Source organism: Dermacentor albipictus, chromosome 1 (assembly GCF_038994185.2).
Source record: "Dermacentor albipictus isolate Rhodes 1998 colony chromosome 1, USDA_Dalb.pri_finalv2, whole genome shotgun sequence".
NCBI classification, from domain to species: domain Eukaryota; kingdom Metazoa; phylum Arthropoda; class Arachnida; order Ixodida; family Ixodidae; genus Dermacentor; species Dermacentor albipictus.
Window position 1 is genome coordinate 476,174,103 of NC_091821.1, and position 12,829 is coordinate 476,186,931.

The 12,829-nt window shown below is 43.2% G+C and overlaps 1 protein-coding gene across 1 annotated transcript in view; it reads left to right on the forward strand.

The window, feature by feature from the left end:
- The window catches only part of LOC139054843 (MIF4G domain-containing protein B-like), a 50,784-nt gene that overhangs the window by 13,628 nt on the left and 24,327 nt on the right, over window positions 1-12,829 (forward strand). Inside the window, exon 5 of the mRNA XM_070532499.1 lies at window positions 10,745-10,872. Coding sequence (XP_070388600.1) covers window positions 10,745-10,872 — 128 coding nt within the window. The remainder of the gene's footprint in view (window positions 1-10,744; window positions 10,873-12,829) is intronic.

Genomic DNA, 12,829 nt, shown 5'->3' on the forward strand with positions numbered 1-12,829 from the left:
ACACACTTTGACATATCTTGAAACTGGTACTAGTTACAAAATTGTTTCTAATTGAACAGGCCCTGCATGTTAACGGATTCATTTCCACCATTGCAATGTGTACATTAAGGGTATTATTAATTAATTAAAAGGATAATTGATATGATTTTGTCAATTGGAAATTTCTGCACTACGACTTATTTGGAAAGCAATGTCTGCCTGTTTAATGTAACCAAAAAGAAGCAAAATGCTGGTATCTGCAACAGTAATAAAAAGAATAGTCTGACACAAGAAAAGAGATCCTGTATAATTTGCTATTTAATTAATGCACACTCTTGTGCCTTAATGTGCGCTTAGAAGGCGAGCGCCTTGTCAGCAAATTACCACTACAGTTTATTTTTTTGTCGAATTTTATTGAGCTGTTTCGATACACACTTAGCAGAAATTGTAGACTTAGTTGTGAAATGCTGTAATAGTAGGTTAGGGATTGGGTCATAAGATAACATAAGATGTGAATTAATCAGTAGCAGTCTTGTATGGGCATTTGGAAATGACCTTCCTTGAATTGCATGAGCCTGTTCACCAGAGAACTGTGCAGCCAGGTCGCATGACTGCTTCTGCAATGGGTCCCTCTCTGGCATCTGAAACAATAAAGACATGTACTATGCAAGTCTTGCGAATGAAAAAAATTGTATTAACTATTGTTTGGGTGCTGAATATTGGACCAGATGCTTCGTGGCCGCTCAATAAATCTCCAGCATTGTACTTATGAACATGTTGTGACAAAGCCATGATTTTTCCTGACAAACACTAAATATGCATCGCACATGTACCCACAGTCTCTTGTTATTTAGCCTCAATATAAGCATTGCATAAATCTGATGCGAGTAAAAATTCACCTTTCTTCAAACTACAGTAAAATATCATTAATTTGAACTCGGTCAATTCGAAATCCCGGATAATTCAGTTTCGAATAATTAGGTTTCGGAAATTCGGATAATTCGAAATCCCGGAAATCCCGGTTTTCTGCGGTCCCGTATTTTTCAATGTAAATTTGACCAGATAATTCGAACCGGCGGCCTAGGCCAACCCGGTTAATTTGAAGATTTGGGGTGCTATGCAGTAATTCCCGATCCCCATTTCACCGCAAACCTGACGAAACGACGGCCATTCGGAGCCGCGAGGGGACGCTACATAGTGAGGAGAGTACGGTAGCACGATTAAAAGATGGGCCAGAAGAAGACACATAGGGACACACACAGCGCTAACTTCCAAGAGTAATGGGTAGTACGGTAGCGCGATTAAAAGACGGGACAAAAGAAGACACATAGGGACACACACAGCGCTAACTTCCAACAATAATGGGGAGTACGGTAGCGCGATTAAAAGACGGGACAAAAGAAGACGCATAGGGACACACACAGCACTAACTTCCAACAATAATGGGAAGTACGGTAACGTGATTAAAAGACGGGACAGAAGAAGACATGTAGGGACACACACAGCACTAACTTCCCACAGTAATGGGGAGTACAGTAGCGCAATTAAAAGACGGGACAAAAGAAGATGCATAGGGACACACACAGCGCTAACTTCTAACATTGTTAGTGCTGTGTGTGTCCCTAGGTGTCTTCTTTTGTCCCGTCTTTTAATCGTGCTACTGTACTCCCCTTGAAGATGCATTACCAACAAGCCCACATTGCAACCTTCGTGAGCTATATAGCAATTATTTATAGACGAAGCGCCTGACCTGTAGGACTGCTCGCACAAAAATCAGTCCACGGTAAGCCCCGCGCGCTGCCGAAACGCGCGCCTGCAGAGGAGAAGACCTGCTTCACTGCAACGCTGTGGACATACCGGTTTTTGTCACGTGCTTTCCCACTCCGCACGTTCCTCGAAGTCGCAGCGGTTGCAGCGTCAGCGTGTGTTCCGTGCCGCTGCCACTGGCCGCCATTCGCCCATTCTCTCTCCATGTCTGATGTGACGCGTGTGCGCGCAACGACGGTCTGCACCGTTTCTTTGTGTGTGGTGGTTAGGGGTGTTGCAGCTAGTGTGGTGTTCTTTTTTTTTTTTTCTGAACTGTGAAAAAGTGCCAGTGAGTGAAGATGCCAAAGTATGAGACTTTAACGCTGCAGGAGAATTTCTGCTTGATCCAAGAAGCGGGTAAGAACACGTGTTCCAAGACCGAGTTGGCTGAAAGGCACAGCATGCCCCTTTCGACGTCCACAGTGTTGAAGAACAAGTCGAAGGTACTGGATGCCTACAGCAAGGCATATTCTTTGAAGCGGCCGCAAGTACGGGCTCCCATGTACCAAGACGTGGAATCAGCTTTACATCGCTGGCTGCAGAAAGCAAATGCAGCCCACCTTCCCGTCAACGGAACGATACTGCGGGAGAAGGCCAACGACTTGGCTCAGCAACTGGGGCATGAAGAGTTCAAGTGTAGCAATGGGTAGTTGAGTTGTTTTAAAGAGTGCAATAATTTGACCTTCGTAGCCGTCTGTGGCGAGAGCAGCAGCCCAGGCAAGAGCATCGTTAACGGCTGGAAGAAACACACATTGGCTCCATTGCTTAGCGAGTACACTGCAGACGATGTGTACAACCTTGAAGAGGCAGCCCTTTTTTACAGGATGCTGCCCACAAAAACGTTCGCAGCTAAGTGACACCGCGGTCAAGGGTCAAAAGCAGGGCAAGGAAAGAATTACTGTTCATTTCGGCACGAACATGTGCGGTAAACACAAGCTGCTGCTACTCGTAGTTGGAAAGAGTGGAAAGCCTTGTTGCTTTAAAAATGAACGGCTGCCACCAAGGGATGAGCTTATCTACCGGCACAAGAAAGCCTGGGTCACAGGTACAATATTTGAAGATTACGTTTGGCAGCTTGACCGCAAGTGCGCAACCACAGGCAGGAATGTACTCTTCGTTTTTGATAATTGCCCAGCTAATGGTGCCATCCCACACCTGAAAGCTATCAGGATGGTATTTCTTCCTACGAACACCACGTCGATGTCGCATGCCAATAGACCAAGGCGTCATTCACCACACGAGGAAGACTTACCGCCACCACCTGCTCAAGCGCATCCTCCTTTGCTACGACCTAGGCAAGGAGTACTCCATCGACCTCCTCGGAGTCATATGTCTTATTGTGTATGCATGGAAGCAAGTGAAACCCACTTTGATAATGCGGTGTTTTGAACACGCTGGCTTCTCGAAGGAAAGCACCATCGATGCTGATGCTCACTATTCATGTGTGCTTGATGAAGAAGGAGCAAAGTATTGGGACCGCATCAATGCACTCTGCGCAGAGGATAGTGAATCCAGTACAGTCGGCTTCGCTGAGTATCTAAACTTTGAGAATGGTGCTACTCAGACTTGGAGAGTGAAGCTACCGCTGATGGGACCATGTGTGATGACGGCAACGATGACGACGCTAACGAGCCCTCCCGAGCACCCGCTCTCGGTGAAGTTATCAGATTGCTGAACATTATCCGCAGTTTTGTTGAGTGCCACGGTGGAAATTCTCGAATGCTGCACGTTGTTGGCCAACTAGAAAACATGACCCTTGGAGCCTTGAACTACAGGACGTAGCAGACCAGCATCTCTGATTACTTTAAGTAATCCTAAGATCCCTGAATAACAGTAGCGCATTCCTGAAGCTAAATTTTTTTGCCTGGGTTGCATTTTTTTGTGTGTTTGGTTAATTCGAAAACCCGCTTAATTCAGAGATTTTTTGCGGTCCCAATGACTTTGAATTAACGAGGTTTTACTGTATCTTATCTGCATCAACACTTCCACAATGTGCATACATCGTGCGCATGTCGGTGCTCCGTACACATCATGATGCACCCACAGTCTCTTAATTCACTTGCACGACAAGCTTTCGCTTGGGAACTCTTGCACATTCAGTGCAGCTACAGATACCACAAGGCATCGAACTTAGGCTGCACTTTTAACATGTCAGTTTCAGCACATCGAAAAGTGTAGACAAGCTCTTGAAACAAAGAAATGCAGCCTGAACGGTGCTTACCTGCACTCCCTCTAAATCAACTCGACAAAAGATGGGCGCTAATTGCTTAAATAAGATGTAGCTTAGGTTCAAATGTGGAGGTCTGTAGGTGGTGAAAATCCGCTGGCTGGAAATGTTCATATCTTGCGAACAAGGAGTGCAGCGCCATAGAAAACGTGTAAAGCTGTGTTGACCAAGCAGCCACTGGACGCTTCTGCCAAAAGGTTCCGAGAACCGTACTGCATATCTTGATTTCTAGATACCCATGGTATTGGCAGCTTAATCCACACTGTTACGTAATGCTAGGAGACTCCAGCGCATGGGCATGTAGACTCGAAAGGGTGAAATTATTAAAAGTCCAAGTAATGCCCCTGTTACACTGGACATTTTGATGACATTAGATACGAATGGCATTCGGTGCAACGAATGCCACTCAACCCATAGTGGTGCTACACAGGAAAAACTAATGTTATTCGATCATACCAAAAATATTGGTGAGAAAGGAACAAGGTATGTGTAGAGTATCAGGAAAGTCAATGTATTTATTTTACACCGAAATACATGCATGTAAATATTTAAAGAATGTCTGCCCCCCATACGCCAAGCAATAGCCAATAAATTGAAGACAAACAATATGACTGACTTGGCAGCGCTGAACGACGACGATTAGTTACAGTAGGTGAAGCGCTTATTTGGTGATTGCCTTGCATTGCGAGCGAAGCATACTAATCTGAGGAGGAGGCTCGATCATCAAATAGATGCAGATGCCATTTGAGACGCCAAAAACACGTGCACACAGGTGGCCGATTGTTTACAGTATGGCCGATTAGTAAAGTGACGGCAGCCAGACGCCACTGAGGTGGGGAGCAAAAACATTTTTTGACAGCCTGCCATACAACTTTACTATACTTAAAATGACAGGTGCCTTAAACCACACAAAGGTAATTACCTTTTTACATTAATGCTTCTCAAATTATGAATGCTGAATGTCATTTTTTGCCTTGTCTCTGGGGTAGAGAGTATACATTTCACTTCGAGTGTGAAGCCAAATGAGTTTCTCGAACTCGTTCGATTGTGGAAGTCATTCACTTCTAACGGCATTAAATATTGCTGTGTAGCAACGAAATGTCAGTCGATGCTAATGCCATTTGATTTGAATAACATTAAAAGGTCCAGTTTGACAGGGGTATTAGTAAGCATTAAATTTTATAAAGCTTTTTTGATATTCGATATTAGATTCAATATTCTGCTTTTTTTTTCTTCATGCGATTCAATATTCAATTCCAATTTACTGTTCGATATTCGCACACCCCTGATCACAACCCAATTGATTCCTTGCCGTACTCTTGGTGTAAACCATAGGGATTAGTTGCTGACGCGTTTATCCCAGCAATTCTGTTACTTTGGTGTTGTGATCCTTTAACATACATCAGCATCGAACAGACATCATCATCATGTCTATCTCTATGTCTACTGCAGGACGAAGGCCTCTCCCTGTCATCTCCAATTACGCCTGTCCTCTGCCAACCGATTCCAACTTGCGCCTTCAAATTTCCTAATTTCATCACCCCACCTAGTTTCTGCCATCCTTGACTGCGCTTCCCTTCCCTTAGCACCCGTTATATAACTCTAATGGTCCACCAGTGATCTACCATAAGTATTAAATAACCTGTCCAGCTCTATTTTTTTTCTTAATTTCAACTAGCTTATCGGCAATCCTTGTTTGCTCTTTGACCCACACCTCTCTCTCCCAGGTCTCTTAACGTTATGCCTAACATTTTTCATTCCATCGCTCTTTGTATGATCCTTAACTTGTTCTCGAGCTTCTTTTTTAACCTCCCAAGTTTCTGGCCCATATGTTAGCAATGGTAGAATGTAATGATTGTACACTTTTCTTTTCAATGCCAATCGTAAGCACTCAGTCAGGATTTGGTAATGCCTGTCGTATGCACTCCAACCCAATTTTATTTTTCTGTAAGTCTTTCGGTAAATTCTGTAAAGCCCAAAATAATTTCGTGTAAAATGTTTTTTTTTTACCAATTTATTTTCGTTTTCTGGGACATCTATGAGTCAGGATGTAGAACGTGATTATCTGGGAGCAGAACATTTCGGCATTTCAGTGAATGGCTGTTCAGTGAATTGCATATACCAGACAGTCTGCAGTCTGTTTCATGTACTCCAATGTGCAATAGCAGCCACTGAAATTTAGTAGTGATCGAATCCTTGCTGTTTGCAGGCCTCACCACACCTTCAAGCTGAACTTGTTGAAGCCGGAACTGTGCATTATGAGCTCGAGATTTGCTCTCGAGACCCGGCAGAATGCCTACATCCCATTCACGGTTTACATTGCGAGAAGTTGATGGAAGACAGGAAAAATGTAGGGACGACAGGAGCGCCGTCATTCAACTGAATGTCTGTTGAAAACACGTGCCGAATAAATTTACAAGCTCACTAATTAAACGTGAAATTTCTATTGAAACTGTGGTGACAGAATCAGTAGTCACATAGGTAAGGCCAGTTATACGTGTTATCTAGAAAAGCAAACTCCCACTTATAACAATAGATAGATGGCTTACACAGACTACGCAGGAGTTTGCTTTTCTAGATAACGCTTACATAACTGCATCTCGCCTATGTGACCACTGATTTTATCTTTCCACTTATAATAGTCTCATGTTGTTTTTTCGACCTTAAAAGTTTAACTCTTTCCCTTCCACACCCGTGGGATCATTAACCCACTAACATTCCTTTGAAATGCCGCTTTTGAAACCTTCCATGCTGCTCACGGACACACTGCTCCATCGGATATGAAGGAGAACTATGTTTTTGTCTTTTCCTGTTCGCTCCGACATGCTCCTAAGTTTTGCGATCATCAAAGTTTAAAGCAAAAATGGTCACCTCCGAAAGTGGTGCAAGTTTCAAAAGATTGCTTATCTCGTGATTCCGCTGTGTCTGCGGCTGATTTTATTGATGGATCGAGCAGCAGCATGTCTGAGGATGCTATCTTTTCTTCGAACTTTGACTCTGAGAGCAATGATGTGGCAAACAAGCCCAGAACATCAGTGACCACAGCCCGGTTAGTTTTGCGTTTTGCTTCGGGCTCGTCTTTGTTGTTGTTTGGAGCGCTTGGAGAGCCTGCCAAGGTGAAGACTTATAGAAACTGCAAGAAATGCTACAATGACAAAAAACCTGAACAGAAAACAAAAGTTCATACTGCAAGACATGCAACGTTTCGTTATGTTTTACATTGAGGAACTGCTTCGCCGCATGGCATGCTCAACTGTAGTCCTTGTAGTTAAGGTTTTGTAGTTGAAGACCTGTTCACTGAATATAGCTTAGTTTTTTTTTTTTTTATTGTAGATAGTGCCTATTAGTTGCAATACATTTTGTATGTGTCACAATTTTTTTTTCACTTTTTCCTAGAAAATATAAGCGTGTCTTTCGAAACTTTGTTGACTTTTTATCCCATGATATTGATTCAAGCAATTTATATCCTTTTTATGACATACATCTTGTTAATAAAACATTTATGCTTGAAAAGTATCTTCATTCTGCTTTTTGTTTATGTGTTACATAAAATATTGAGTGCAGTAGTTCCTTCAGAAATAAAGAAAATCTCGTGTAACCTATAAAAACACATATTTTCCACACGGTAGGGGAACAGTTGATCTAATGCATCTTCAGTAAGCATTAAGTTAAAAGACGGCACTCCTGTCGTCCCTATTTTTTCCTTGTCTCCTTTTTTTTTTCGCTGTAAATTGTGGATCTGTGACAACTCGCCTAACACTGCATCATCGACATTGCTAGAGTCCCTTTGCTGTGCCATACTCAGTCATGGTAGATGGTGCTGCCCGCTTAGAATGTACATGCACTTTGCTGGCCGACACTGGCAGGTAGTAATGTCAGAGTTGGTGGTATGGTCACCTAGTGTTGCAACACTTCTCCATGAGGCATAACCTACCGCGTGTTCTCAATGGCTTTTATACTGTGAGCGTTTACACCCTTCTGTCATTTTCCCTTTTACTTTATCAGCTTTCCTAGTCGGGGTCTGGTGTGGTTGCTCAATACTCTTATAATGAGCATACTGAGATGAATCGTAAAAATTTTGTCGGAGCCAGTGTTTCTATCTCTGCTTTCTTGCTGCTGTATTGCCAAGTAGCTCACACAAGGGAATTAAATAATTTTGTGTCTGATGATGGAATTGAACTGTGGTGTCCCAGCATAACAGGCTGATGTTCTAACCATTAGTTGGGCCACAACCACACACACACTTCTCTCATACCAACACCAAGCAGTTCTTCGAGACTGTTGGCATTTGTGTGTGTGCCAGTTTGCATTAGGCCAAAGGCACAGGAATGAAACAGATTAATGCTAGCCAATTTTACCAATATCTTACGCATCATACTATCTCTTTACACATTTCTCTTTACACACACTTCTCCTCGCCAGTCTGTATATAGACCGTTTCATCAAGGGCGTCATGATATTGAGATTACAGCGCCATCTGCGGCTGACACATTACACCACCAGGCTGGTATGTGGGATCGTTCTGGAGGCTGCACAGCGATATACTGTAAATGAGAAGCTGGAAGTTCACAGGTTTCGCTGAGAAATTTCAAGAAGTTCTTGCAATTGAGAAAGTTCTTAGCGTGTCATTGCTAAACCGGGAGCTTAAGATGGCCGCAGTATCAAATAGTGACGGGCCCCAAGGTGCCTCCACAGTTGTGCCCGTGATTGAAATAGGAAACGAGTCAAATCTGAATAGTGTCAATGCATGACGTACATGCAATGTGTCTGGCCTTGAAGACTATCAAGGGATCACTACGGCTACAACACTCGGAGGTCTCTTCATATGCCGTGCAGTGTGCCACACCAGCATATTTCCCAATTCTGGTAACCAGAGGGCTGTGAGGAATCAAGTTTCAGCAGCTATCATGCTCCTAAAAGTTTTGCAACACAATTTTTAGGGCATTGTTTCTGGCACCTGCCATCAATCCTTTTAAAAACGAACTATAAAATGAAATGCAACTCCATCAGGACACGCACCTGGTTGACATCAGGCGTGTGCAAAGCACTTAAAAAAAATAGCCTCACTCGTCTCGCACAATGCTTGCGCAAGGGCACCTTGCCCACTCTGGAGAGCAGAACACAAAATTGCTGCCTTCGATAACTTTATTCTTTGAAGTATAATAGGATAGTGTGTGGTGCGTGGCATCAGCCCGGCAGTTTGCCGTTGAGCTGCGTGACCATGGAAGAGTCCAGTGAGGAAGCGGTAACCATCATATGGTCAGCATGGCCTGGGTTGCGGAATGAAAAAGAACATTTTCTTTTTTCAACATTTAAACCCTGTTCAGTAAAGAACATCTTCATTGTTCTCATCGGCACTTGCTCTGTTTTCATAATACATCGCCAGCCAACTTCCACCACATAGTTGGTCCCCAAGCACGATAATCCTAGCGCATATTTGAACAGGTTAACTTAAATGTGCGTGCACAATGAAATATTTGACTTGGTCCATTCACTGTAGTCGATCGGCTTCAATGCTCATATTGACCTTTCACTCATATGCCGTGTTTGTCATGGGTGCTGAGTTTTTTTGCCATGTGCTCACCAGAAACAAAATGACCTCAATGTGCATGCGACAAAGCCAGCGGCATCGAGTCCTTTCTGTTTATGGTGGCAATCCTAACCTTATGCTCGTCTGCAACTGCAGTGGTGCAGCAGAAACAGCTTATGTCCACAGAGCCACCATGGCTTCCATAAGGGTTTTTCGCTGGTGAATTAACCACAGCTTGGGTCATCTGACATCGCAGTAATTAGGCGGGAAGCACATTAGAATTGTCGTTATTAGCAGTCACACTGCTACTGTTCCCAAATGGGAGTCCACACATACCACTGTGAGGAGAGCGACACAGCAGCAAAATTGCACTCGTTAGAGGCTACTTCCCTCCTCACCGATAAAAATGTTTATAGTATAGTGTCCTGTTTGCAGTGGCCTCGGCAGCTTGATTTCAATCAACTCGTCGCTGCATGCCTAATGAACTGGGATGTGTTGGGACAGACAGACTGGCAGCAGTAATCAAATGTTTGCTGCAAGTTGGGGCATTCCTCAAAGTTCATGTTAATGCCTGCTATAATTAAAGCTCTTTCTTTTACTTCCTACAGTCTTCTCTCAGTCATCATCATCATCAGCCTATTTTATGTCCACTGCAAGACGAAGACCTCTCCCTGCGATCTCCAATTACCCCTGTCCTGCACCAACCGATTCAAGCTAGTATCTGCGAATTTCTTAATTTCACCACCCCACCTAATCTTCTGCTGTCCTTGACTGCACTTCCCTTCTCTTGGCACCCATTCTGTAACCCTAATGGGTCATTGGTTATCTAACCTACGCATTACATGACCTGCCCAGCTCCATTTCTTTTCTCTGATTAAATTATATGTAAGTGAGAATACCAGCTATCCCTGTTTGCTCTCTAATCCGCACGACTCTCCTCCTCTCAATGTTACGCCTAACATTCTTTGTTAGGCGTAAGCATCAAATAAACATAAAAATCACCTTCATCCGTTTGACATCACAACATCTCGCAGAGTGCATTTGCATGACTGACTTTTGTTTCACAGTACTTTTTGTAAAATCTAGGCTGCTTTTTATTGTGGGCTGACTATAGCCAAAAAAATGCATTTGGGCAGTTCAAAGGCAACTTATAGCTACAACGGAGGAGCCTTTCACGGTTGTTGTTTGCTGTTGCTTCCCAGAGATGCAGTGCCAACAAAACAAAGATACCGAGGCGTCTGATGCTGACCACATCCAATGCCAGCCCTTCAACACCACAACAAACGGCAACCCAGGGACGCATCCGAAGCCAAGACTGGACCATTCTGAGGTTAGTCGCACGTTTCCTGAGATATCTGGAACATGGAAGATCTCTCTCCATCATGACAGCGAGTCCCATCTTGTTAACCAATCTTTTTTTGTCTTTTTCACATTTTCTGGACCACAAGTGCAGCTTATTAAGATTATTGTGTCATTTTGCTTGTTTGTTTTTCTGTCTGTTCATTTGTTTTGTTAGCCCTGTAGATGTTTATTACTCAGCTCTGCCTGCTAGCTGAAACATTTACCCATTGGTGCAAAAAGGCTATGGACACTGCTGGAATGAAGAGTGTATTGTGTTTTTCTTCACTTGCTCCCATTACTATTGCTACAATGCTGTCACCCTTGGGACAACTGCATTGTTTCTCTAAATTATAAGAAATAATGCAGAAGCATGGAGCCTTAAAGGCTGTCTGCCACAACATTTTCACTGCGTAGAAAGCCTAGTTTTAGATAGTGTGCATATACTGCAGAATTTTATGCATTTTAAATATTTTGAATGAACACAGTCATTGTCATCATCAGCCTATTTTATGTCCACTGCAGGATGATGGCCTCTCTCTGCGATCTCCAATTACCCCTGTCCTAAACCAACCGATTCTTGCCCCTGTGAATTTGCTACTTTCATCACCCACCCAGTTTTCTGCTGTCCTCGGCTGCACTCCCTTCTCTTGGCACCCATTCTGCAACTCTAATGGTCCACCAGTTATCTATCCTACGCATTACATGGTCTGACTAGCTCCATCATTTTCTCTTAATTAGAATATTGGCTGTCCCCGTTTGTTCTCTGATCCCACACTGCTCTCTTCCTGTCTCGTAACGTTACACCTGATGTGAATGGACATAATGAAAAGCGTGCAAAAGACAGATTTTCTTGGTACTGGAACTGGAAAAGAAATGCCGGTACCACTTGCCTGGAATTATCAACACAGCACCCAGAACAGTGAGAAGCAACTCTTCAGTATAAGCTCTACGATTGGTCGGCATTTGCATTGCGCTAAAGACCTCTGTGGGGATGTGCTTGGATTTGTGTATCTGTGGTTGAACAGTGCGAATAAAACAAAGACACAAGAAAACAAACACCACAGGCAAAAGCGCTGACTGCCAACTGGAAGTTTATTTGAAATTCTCCAGCCATTTTATACCTTTTCCAGCATAGGCATGCATGCACCAGTTGCAAATACATCTGCAAAATCAGCTACATCATAATCTTTCATGCAAAAAAGCTATTTCTTTTTCCGACAAGGCAAGAGAGGGAGCGCTTACACGTTTATCTCCTTCCTTTCTAATGTAACAAGTCTCTATTGTTTCCCTTTCCCTCTTACATTTTCCTTTCCCTATGACTTGTTTTTTCAAATAAGGGAGTGCAGGGACACTTGTTATGGTGTCCTGCTTAATGACTCAGTTCTAAATATGAATCAACTAGCCCTCATCAAGATCTTACTAATGTATATCTGCTAAACCACAAGGTGCACATGTCAGCTCAAGGGCTATATTCAAAGGGTGTTGTACTTAAAAGGTTGGATGATTGCCAGCCCTCTAGAGTTTTTTCAAGGGTGCTTCATTCATATATACACTACTTACTTGTAGCCAAGTTCTGCAAGTTGAAATTTTGTTGCTGTTGAACTTTCAGGAGTCCTGCGGACCATGAGCACAAGGTGGTGTTCGTTTTTTGAAGTATATATATATATGAATATAGCATCTGAATCAGGGTTAACTTGAAGCATACAGTGGCAACATGAACTAGCTGAACAGTTCTGGTGGACCTAGGTATACCACATCTAAATTGCAGCTAGGAAGAGTTTACGCTTTTGTTTGATCTCTGTCGGGTTTACACACAGTGTTCATTACCAGACAGATGCTTGGGAGAGTGCAGAGCATGGAGAGTGAAGAGACTGACTCACATGAGTGTACATAGGTTTTAGTTGATGCAGTCTTCATGAGCTGAGTATTCTGCAATTTAGATTTAC